This window comes from Convolutriloba macropyga, chromosome 1, assembly GCF_964194025.1.
Source record: "Convolutriloba macropyga chromosome 1, txConMacr16.3, whole genome shotgun sequence".
NCBI lineage: Eukaryota > Metazoa > Xenacoelomorpha > Acoela > Convolutidae > Convolutriloba > Convolutriloba macropyga.
In genome coordinates, this window is record NC_134468.1 from 83011634 (window position 1) to 83022933 (window position 11300).

General features: G+C 33.7%; 1 protein-coding gene across 1 annotated transcript in view; it reads left to right on the forward strand.

Annotated features, from left to right (window-relative positions):
* The window catches only part of LOC142352128 (anoctamin-7-like), a 108199-nt gene extending 97950 nt beyond the window's left edge, over positions 1–10249 (forward strand). The window contains exons 10-16 of the mRNA XM_075404546.1: positions 2771–2828; positions 2926–3036; positions 5043–5208; positions 6161–6251; positions 7031–7127; positions 8786–8929; positions 9953–10249. Coding sequence (XP_075260661.1) covers positions 2771–2828; positions 2926–3036; positions 5043–5208; positions 6161–6251; positions 7031–7127; positions 8786–8929; positions 9953–10249 — 964 coding nt within the window. The remainder of the gene's footprint in view (positions 1–2770; positions 2829–2925; positions 3037–5042; positions 5209–6160; positions 6252–7030; positions 7128–8785; positions 8930–9952) is intronic.
* The last annotated feature ends 1051 nt before the right edge of the window (positions 10250–11300 follow it).

Genomic DNA, 11300 nt, shown 5'->3' on the forward strand with positions numbered 1-11300 from the left:
AATGTGTTCTTGGAATTTTTTAACTGAAGCAAAAGCGTTTAATAATGAGTTTGTAATTTAATTTTTAAAATAGGCAGTGAAAAATGAAAATACTTTTCAAATTCAGTGCTCGAAATTTTAACTAAATTTTACAAACAGTAAGTCATAAATCACCAAGCAGCCGATCGATATATTCATCGTAGAGAATTTTGAGTGGTATCATTAAAAAAGTTGTACAGTGTAGAATTCAAAATTAATTTTTTTTTGCATTTGGTTTTTTTTTCGAGGAGTTTTCGAGGTCTAAATGTTGCGCAAAAACGTATTATTTGGCATAATTTTGTTCACTTACAGGGGAATTTTTGTACAAATTAGGTTTTATTTTTATTAAAAAGATAATTCAATTTTTTTCATTCAAATCAAACAATTTTGTTTTCCCATTAGACGAAAGGCAAAAGAAGGACTAGTTATGGTCTCATAGGAACTTTTACTTTTAAAAAAAACCGAACTCTTGAGAGCTGTTTTTTTAAAAACCTTTTCTTATTTTTTTTTCAATTCACTTAGAGATTAGTTGCTTTTCATATCAAGGTTTCGTTAAAGACAAACGTCATTTACAGTCAAACGATGCCTAATGAACAAATATTCCGTTTTGAAGGAATTGCTCATTTTTTATGGCTTCGACTCTGAGTTTTTTTAAAATTTTAAATAAAATTTTGATACTAGTTTTGAGAATTCAAATGCTTTTTGTAGTCCTAGGGCAGTCTCGTTGACGAAAATTGAAATTTTTTCCCTTTTGAGCATCAACTAAATCTATCTACCTATCTAGTGCTTTTAGTGGACAGCTAATGGCGGTTAAGACTTAAAGTTTATACATTAACTGATGTTAAACTTTTTTCTGTGTACGTTTACGACGTTTGACTTTTGAAGTTTTTTAGGACGTTTGAAGTTATTTGATTTAAAAAATGTTGATTTCTTTTTGAGTTTCGCCTCTTGATTTCTTCTTTTTGTCAATTTGTTGCCTAGTCTGATTAAAGAAAAGTCTCAACTGCTTTGTAATTAAGAAAAAAGAAGTCTTGTGTAGTTAGGGTTTTGTCTGATTGTAATTTGACTTTGTTACTAGGTCTAATAAATTCAGATACTGAGTTTTTCCCGTAAAAAAATCTTTTGTTTTTGCTTTTTTGCTGTTTGTTTTTTTCTCGTAGTCTTATTAATGGTAAATGATTGCCCTAATGAGGCTTGGCATTATCTAATTCAATAAGTAGTTTGGGTGTGTAACGATTTCTTTAAACTGAAACAACTGTTTTTGATTACCTCTTCAATTGATTGACAATTCAGTCAAAAATTTATATGAGATCGGGTGGGATCATCATGTGCAAACGCACATTAACGAGCCTCATTGTTTGATTATGAAATAAAATTTCCTAGAATTATTTCTCCATTTCCCTTCTTTTTTTAACTTTGGAATAATACAATGAAGATATTTGTAGAAAATAACATCAGGTCAAATCAAAATTTTCACTTGATTAGAAATCAGCGTTTAATCACCAAAAAAAATTTGTCGCAAAATACAACGAATCCTTGTTGTTAATCTATATACCTGCTCAAGTCGAATTCTTCCTCGATGGTTTAGTTTATGTTTGATTTTTCCTGTTAATTTTTCGTCGTCAAAGCGTTACAGATATAACCACTTTCCGTTCCGTGTAAACATCATGTTTGGAATGATTATTTAGTATTTTAAAGTCGAAATCATTCACTGTTTTGTCACAAGATTTTGTAAAGGGATAAAAGTTTTGAATGTTTGTTGTTAAAGGTGAACGTTATCGATCCTTTGCAACAAAAATGTTGATATTAAATGTGCAATTAGCACTGAATTATATAAGGTATAAGTTTAACTCACTATAATACAAAACTTCGAATCAATTTTAAAATTTGTTTAAGTATTTTGAAGGAAGCAGTGATCGGAGTTTATTTGTTATGGTGATAACTATCTTCGACAATAATCATAGAGGTGAGCAACTTTTTTTGATTTTGAGGCATTTTGTATTCTGGTGAATTTAATTTCTGATAAAATAGTGTCTTGTTGCATTGCAAGTTCTCAACAGCCATTTAAAAAATTTATACGCAATATGGGTCCTGACTATCATTAAATCAATTTATAAAGGAAAGTCTTTTTTTCAAAAAAAAAACAAAATATGTCAAGTTCTTCTATGTTTTATATATTTTAGTGCTGTTATTTCCCTTATATCAAATCATATTAAAATGCTACTTTCGTTAAATTTTTGGTTATACCTAAATTTTTCAGAAGAGAAAAATTTAATTAGAGCAGAGACCTCAAAGGGAAATTCCTTTTTGTATTATTTTCAACTAGCGAGTGCTATAAAACTTGCGATAATACAGCTCACGATACTTCACAATATATATTTGAATTTTCAACATTATTTCGGATCTGCTCATATTCCAATCAAGACCCCTGAAACCTGAATAGTGAAAAAGTTTAGCAAGTGAGCGAATTAAGTCAAAATCTAGCATTTAAAAAATCACTCATTGAGTTATATCGTTTGGTTTTTCCCCTAGTCAATCTTCCCATTGCGTTCAAAAAACAAATTGAGTTCACTCATCAAAATACCTCTACAGTTCTATTCGGTTGTTGTTGTTTTTTTCCTGACCTCATTGCTCTCGTCGTACAAACAATTAAAAACTTTCTCGCGTAAGATCATACAGAAAATCTTGCGATTTTACTCGAGAATTTGAAAGTGAAATATGCATTATAACCTCACTACTGATAAATTTTTAGATACCACGGCTCAAGTCAGGAACAGACGTTCTTCACGGTTCGACATCGCATCAGAATTGTGAGTATAAACTTCTATTACTGTGATCACTCCAATGCAATTAATGTCAAAGAATGTCAACTAATTTACAAAAAGGGAATTTGCGTTACTTTTGCAGGCTTATGAGATTCTGCAGAACACGTACTACGGGACCCGGTCACGTGCAGAGATAGGTGTGAACCGAATGGTCCAGGAGAAATACTTCACGGCCGCATATCCCCCACATGACGTAAGTTTATTTCAATTAAGTGCATTTCAAAAACAAGAGTACCGATGATCGTGTCCAGTCGATAGAGCTCGCTAAATTTTTCAATCCATTATCATAGTATACATTACGCAATGAAGTTGAAATCTTATGGTCTCTCTGAGAAAGCAAAAGGAAAGTTAAAATCATTTATTGCAACAGTTAAGTTAGATTGAATGAAATATATTCTGATTGAACATCTATATACAATTGGGGACCTCATGGAAATTTTAGAACTATTATTTTTTGTGGTATACTAGATGATGTTAACGTAATTCGGTTTGCTAATGATACATAGTCCAATAATACTAATGACAACTACAATGAGCTGGCAAAAAAGTAACATAGCTTATGAAATCAGATCTAGTAAATGTGGAGCTTTAAATCCCCCAAATATTAATTCACAACCCGGGTCGAAACCGCATGGTTGACCTGTAAGAACGAGCAAGTTTCTTGCAAAACATGTTTAACTCTCACGAATTTGCAAATTTCCTGCAAAAGATGGTCAACTTGTAAGAACTTGCAAGTCGGGTGGTTATTTTGTAAGAACTTACAAGTTGAACGGCTAACTGGTAAGTTTCTTATGAGGTCTTCCGGTTGAGCTCAATTGTTATTGATTATTTCAATAAAACATTTGGTCCTTTACTGTGGAAAGCGCGTGGGAGTTAGTTGATCAGTTTGGATAACTAAATGAAATGCGACCTAAGTTGACAAAAAGGTTCCTTTTCAATTTTGTCAACTGAAGAGGTCCTTTTGCAACTCAGATAAAAAATAGCGGATAGCGTCCTCCCGATTTTTTTAAAGAATTTTATTTAAATTTTGTACCCATTGACTTGATTGAGGTTTAATCCTCATCCTTTTTTATACATTTGTTTAAATTTTATGATTTCAAATCATTTTTTTTCCAGATTCTTTGATTTTTGTTTTAAACTTCTGCTTAGATTCAAATCTAGCGAGGTTTTATTGTATTTTGGTACAATATAGGCAGAATGATTATCTTTTAATAATTTTATTCTAAGAAATTACGTAAGAAGATTTGTTTTAGGTTAAGTATTTAACTTGCAAGAGTCCTGTAAGTCAAATGTTTAACTTTCAAGAGCCTTGTAAGTCAAATAGTTAACCTGAAAGAACTTGTAAGTCGAACGGTTAACCTGTAAAAACTGTAAATCAGATGATAAACTTGTAAGAACTTGCAAGTTTCGGGAAAGAAACTTACAATTTCTTGATCTTAACCATTCAAAATTACCCCGGGAAATTACAACTGGTTTTTTCCTAGCAAAAGTGTCTGACTAAAAGTTATGTTTTAACGGAATTGTTTTAGCTTGAAAAAATCTTTTGAACTCATTAGCTAAGTTTACTGGAAGCAGGAAAACATTCTATACAGAAACAAATAAACACAATAAAATTTTCTTCTCCGTGAAATATGATTAACATCAGGTTTGTCAAATTTCAAACAGATGTTAGATCAGTATCTGTTAAAATAGTTTACGCTGGTAACTCCAGTGGCGAGAACAATTGGTACCATTAAACTTTTCGTTTACATATAATAGGTCAAATGACCATTACATTTTGATTTCATTCATCAATAAATGGTATTTACAATTTATTATCTGTCTTAGATGTTGAATTTTAACCCCAGAGTCATAAATTAAATATACATTTTTAAGTGAAATTCGCAGCAGCTTTTGCATTCTTCTCCATTTATTTCTTGACACGGGTACTAAAGAATAAAAATATGTTTACTTAATTGAAACATTGAAGTAATTTTGTAGCAAAAAAGTGAAAGAAATGTTATCTTTTTCGTTAGTGCCCCCCTCCCCCCCCAGATTAGTGGTTGCATTTTATTTGCACCCCCTCCCCCCTAGACGTATGTACCATATTTTTACATTATGATTTTCTATGTAATGACACGTGCTCTGTAACTGGGGGGAGCATGACGTACGGGGGGCACAAACGGAAAAAATCCAAGAAGTAATCTCATTGGTGTTTAGGGCTCGTACCACCTGCCAGAGTATTATGTTCCGGAAGATCACCTGAATGCGAGACAGATTCTGTACAAGTACTGGGCATCGTGGGGGATGTGGTACAAGTATCAGCCTCTGGACCATGTCAGAGAATACTTCGGAGAGAAAATCGCAATCTATTTCGCCTGGCTAGGTGCAGTATTTTTCCATACTTTACTTTTTCGAACATTTGAATTCATTTATCAGGTTTACGAATGTTGTAAGAAATTATGAATACAATTTCACAAAGCACACCTGAAAAGAACAATCAGGGGGCAGTTCAACTCATCTAAGATGTCTCTGATTTGGAATCTAATGGAGCAACCTAGTTAAAAATGAGTTCATATAATACTTTGTTGTCTCTAAAAAATGTATTGAAATTTTCAAAAAATTTTTTAAAATTTTCATCAGTTACTTCAGTTTTTGCCTGTGTCATGACGTTAAATAATGAAGTTGCCGATGTCCAGAATATCGTGCGTTCATTCGTGTTTCCAGACCGTGTAATTTTGAACGCACGACACCCCCTTGTGCGTTCATTTCGGTCTGGGCATATTGACGTTAAGTCTGGGACGTCAGCCTGGGTAGTGGTGAATTAACGGCGAAACATCCGTCCGGGCAAATTTAGGCCCAAAATGATGGAGAAGAGTATGATAGTAAAAAATAGTGGATCTATTCTGTTTTGGGAATCTGCAGCACAATAATTTGAATTAGGGGTCATAAAAAATGGGGGGGGGGGGGGGGAAGTTGGGTACTGTATATATAGATGTTGGTTTAAAAGATCAACCTTAAAACATCTTTGCATGTGTCTTACGAACATCTCATTTTTCAAGTTAATGTGAAGGTAAAAAAAAGTTGAGGTGAAAACTTAGGCTAACAAGATCTTGCCATTTAACTCAAAAATTTTTATGATCTTTGTCTGTTTAGTAAGTTTCCATATAATCCATATCTGGCGTTTTATGATTGGTAAGTTTCTTTTATGGTGGTCAACCCGGGAAGGCTCCCTCAATTTTTTCTCAATAAATATTTCAATTAAATACAAGACTTAGCTAGTCTTGCCAAAATGTATCAAGTTTCTGGGATATCTGTTGGATTGTTTTTGTTTACAGGTTTCTACACAGCCTGGTTGCTTCCCGCTGCCTTAGTTGGTCTCATTGTCTTCACTATGAGCGTAATATCACTCAACCACAATCCAGTCGCGTAAGTCTTCTTCATGTATTCTTTATGAATTTCTTTATGTCTTTATCTCAATAGAGTTATTTGTCGCTCAAACAAAGGCAGTGACATATTTCACATCTTCTCAGCCAAAGTTGATGGCTCGGAAGAGGATAAAAAATGATTACTAATTATCATTCGTGTCTTAGATTGACCTCTAAGGTTTTTTTGATGATGGCCTGTTCACCACCAGCTTTACTTAAATTATCATTACGCCGCAGAGGTATACCCAAATCGCCAGGGGCAAATATAATTAACGGATCAATCAATAACTGTTCTTGGATACCCTAGTCGAGACCAGATGTTTATCTTGCAAGATCTTGTTCCTTATCCTTGAAGTATCTCCACAATTACATTTCTTAATTTCAAAATTTCTAAACTTCTTCAAAAAAAACCTTAGAAGGCTTTTTTGTTTTTTAATATCATTAATTGTAACCATTATTTGCTTGCAATTTTTCTCATTTCACTATTTTTTAACTCTATTTTTTTATTTTAAATTTATTTGTTCTCATCACAGAAATCTGAAAATTGGTGCTGTGTTGGTGTTAATTTTTTTAGAATTAAGAAAAAACATATTGAGAAGCAAAGTTCTCTCATGCGGGTCTTGATCGGGAATGTTCCAATTATTTGCATATTTGAAAGACGAATGATTATCTTGCAAGATCTTGCAAGACTTGGAAAGAACATCTTGCAAGACGATATATCGTGTTGCAAGATTTTGCCAGAATCCTGCAAGATAACCATTTGAAGTCATTGTGTTTCAGACAACAGGTGTGTGATGAAGATCACTCATTTGACATGTGTCCTCTTTGTGATGCCTGTTCCACTTGGAAGTTGTCAGACAACTGCCTCAACTCATGGGTGAGAAGAGGAGACAAAATTCTACGATTCTTTTCCTGATCGATTTTGAAAAAATCATTGGTCGGATCTTTATTGAAAAAACGGATCTATTCTGTTTTGCCTCCCCCCTCAGTGTTTTTTATGACCCCAAGTTACAAATTATATGTTGTTATATAGCATGTTACTATGTAAGAAGATAGCACGTTCGCCTGGGGGTCATAAAAAATTGTGCTCACTAAGCTGGGGGGGGGGAACAGAATAGATCCAAAAAAAGAAACAGTTTGAAAAACTTTTAGTGCAAAAAATTGTCTGGCTCTGAATTTTTGCACTAAAAGTTGTTCTGACATTTAATAAAAATGAGGGCTAGCCATTATGATTAATATATTTAACCTATACTGTTCTTAATAGGTTTTTACTTATTTAGGTGATATGGACATAGAGCGATGAAAATTATGTTTAAAAACTATTAAAAAGACAATCTTGTGAAAAAATCGAGCTGAAAAGCAATAATTTCTAAAAAAAATATAGCTACCCATTTAGACCAAAAGGTGTTGCTAGAACTTTCCTCTTATGGATTTTTAATGTCACAGACAAATGTATAAATCAAAAATCTGTATAAAATTTATAGTTTTACAACTTTCCCTTCACGTAAAGTTCTCTGATTCCAATTTTAACATACAGGGAATTGCTATAATTACAACTTCATGTTAGGAATTTCTATGATTGCAAATTTATCATAATAGAAAGGTTCCAAGATTTCAATTTTGTCATGAAATGGAAAACTTTTGGATTTCAAATTTTGCAAGAATGAAAGCTCTAGGATTGAAAATTTTTCAAATTCAAAAACTACCGCCTGATAATGACACCACAGACATAGAAACGGGTATCAAAGGCGTTCTACTGTTTAATGGGATTTTTTTAACTATCTCCGACTACAAAAAACTTGTTTGCTCCTGGGGCAAAAAATCTTGCAGACTAAAAAGAGAAATTTGATACAGGCCACATCCACTAATAGAAACAGAAAACAGGAAACAAATAGCACAGTAAACATATAAAAGAGAAACATAGCGCAAGAAGAGTACGGAACGCGAACGGGGAGTAATTGACTTATAAGAAAATTCGCAGCTAAAAAGCAACTAAAATTGTTTTTACCTTATGATGTTTTGTGAGTCTAATTTTTCATAAAACAATGAATAAAATTGTCGCGTGAGGCACAGAATTCAAATGAATGTATATTAGGCAATTTGCACAATAGGCAAACATCTCGAAATTGTGGTCTCTCAGTTTTAGGTTGACAAAGAGTTTTTGTCAGAAATTCTATGACTACAACTTTTCCATAAATACCGTATGACTGAAAAAGAAAAAGATTTTTTTTTGTTTTCATATTTTAAAACCCATTATTTTCGCTTTTCCTAGCCCTCTAAAAGATTTCTTAATTCTAAATATTTTTAATTCCAACCTTCAATTTATGGAAGTTTTAGGATTACTATTAGGAACTTTTCGTAGATGACATAATAGAAGTTGTGTTTTAATTACTTTTTGAATTATGGGGTCAAACCGGGTATCTTACCCAATTATACACATTTAATGCGCTGACCCTTCGACTTGCTCTTCGAGCTCGTTTTTTTAAATCAGTTATTTTTGTCTTATAATCCCGGAAGTTAATGGTTCTGCTTCAGTTGGCTTACCTGTTTGACAATGGCTATACAGTGTTCTTCGCAGTCTTCGTGTCTTTCTGGTCAGTGCTGTTCTTAGAGTATTGGAAGAGAACTTCAGCGGTGTTAGCTCACCACTGGGACGTATTCGACTTCGCTCCTCTTGAAGTAAGTTAGACATTTAGTTATCACATCTTAGATCATAGTAAAATCATATCTGAATCAGGATTCCCGTTCTGTACTTTTACACATCTTGAACTGATCATAGTAAAATCATAGCTGAATCAGAACTGATCATAGTAAAATCATAGCTGAATCAGAACTGGTCATAGTAAAATCATAGCTGAATCAGAACTGATCATATTAAAATCATAGCTGAATCAGTATTTTGACCATGTTCAGACTATGCTACAAATTAATCACTTGATAAAATTGGATTGATTGACTCCCGAAAAATATTAACCACGAGGTTTCCTGTGAAGTTGGTACAAATTTTGTTAGATAAACTCAAACAGGCAACAATCAAATTGTGAAGTACAGTTTCTAACTATATCCCATCGAAATTTAACGCGATTTATACATCCGAATTTGTCTTTTTTTGCAGGCATACTTGTTTATTCGTTCATTATTTCAACGGATCCAGTTCTTTCTATTTTGTTCATTGTTAACCCCCCCCCCCCCCCCTCAGGACCTTAATTGCCACTGGTTACAAAATGTGCTTTTTTACATTGCAAATCGTTTTGTGTTCATATGCACCCAATGAACTAGGGTTGTTGATAACAGTTCTACTTCTTTTAACGCCCATTCATTTAACCCCGCATATTTTAACCCCTCTATCATTTAATCTCTATATCATTTCACCCCTCTATCATTTCATCCCGCAATTTAGGAGCAAACATTGAAGGTATATTTTGTCATAATTAAGTAGATAACTTATCCCATGTTCGGTTGTGATAGTTTCATATCAAGTGCCACGCGCCGCGAAGGCATGGCCATGGCCCTTGAGGCATGGCCAAATGATTATATTGCTGATTAATAGTCCTTATATTACAAAAGATTAGAATCGGGGTGAAATGATAGAGGGGTTAAATGATAGAGAGGTGAAAAAATGGGGTATAGGGGGTTAAATAAATAGGGGTCAAAAAGCGGGACAACGTTGATAAAAGAAAAAGAAACCATTTTCATTCACAGGAGAACCCACGTCCCCAATACGCGGCCCTCTCCACAGAGATGAGGAAGAACCCGATCACGAACCAATTGGAGCCCTACTTCCCAGCCAGGGTCAGGACAGCCAGAATGATATCTGGCATATCAGTCCTATTCATGATGGTAAGGACCATGTCCAGATTAATGGCGCTCAACTTCGACTCCAAACTTTCTTTTAAGGCCTTTTTCGACCAATTTCATCAAATTGTGGACAAATGTGACAACACCTCATCTTATTTGTCAACTTTCCACGTTTTTTGCTTACAATTAACCTACAGCTAGAGTTTGCAATAATTTTAAACCCGGGCCGAGGTGTCAACGCTAAAAAACGCAAAATTATGTAAGATTGGCGTTGAATGCGTTGAATTTATGTAAGATCTACGCTTGAGCGTAGATCTTACATAAATTCATCGCATTCAACGCCAATCTTACATAATTTTGCGTTGAATTTTGGCGTAGATCTTACATATTTAGCGTTGAATTTTAGCGTAGATCTTACATATTTAGCGTTGAATTTAGCGTAGATCTTACATAAATTCAACGCATTCAGCGCCAATCTTACATAATTTTGCGTTGAATTTTGGCGTAGATCTTACATATTTAGCGTTGAATTTTAGCGTAGATCTTACATAAATTCAACGCATTCTGCGCCAATCTTACATAATTTTGCGTTGAATTTTGGCGTAGATCTTACATATTTAGCGTTGAATTTTAGCGTAGATCTTACATATTTAGCGTTGAATTTAGCGTAGATCTTACATAAATTCATCGCATTCAACGCCAATCTTACATAATTTTGCGTTGAACTTTGGCGTAGATCTTACATATTTAGCGTTGAATTTTAGCGTAGATCTTACGTTTTTAGCGTTGAATTTAGCGTAGATCTTACATAAATTCAACGCATTCAGCGCCAATTTTACATAATTTTGCGTTGAATTTTGGCGTAGATCTTACATATTTAGCGTTGAATTTTAGCGTACATCTTACACATTTAGCGTTGAATTTAGCGTAGATCTTACATAAATTCATCGCATTCAACGCCAATCTTACATAATTTTGCGTTGAACTTTGGCGTAGATCTTACATATTTAGCGTTGAATTTTAGCGTAGATCTTACATATTTAGCGTTGAATTTAGCGTAGATCTTAAATAAATTCAACGCATTCAACACCAATCTTACATATTTTGCGTTGAAATTTGGCGTAGAACTTACATATTTAGCGTTGAATTTAGCGTAGATCTTACATAAATTCAACGCATTCAGCGCCAATCTTACATAATTTTGCGTTGAATTTTGGCGTAGATCTTACATATTTAGCGGTGAATTTTAGCG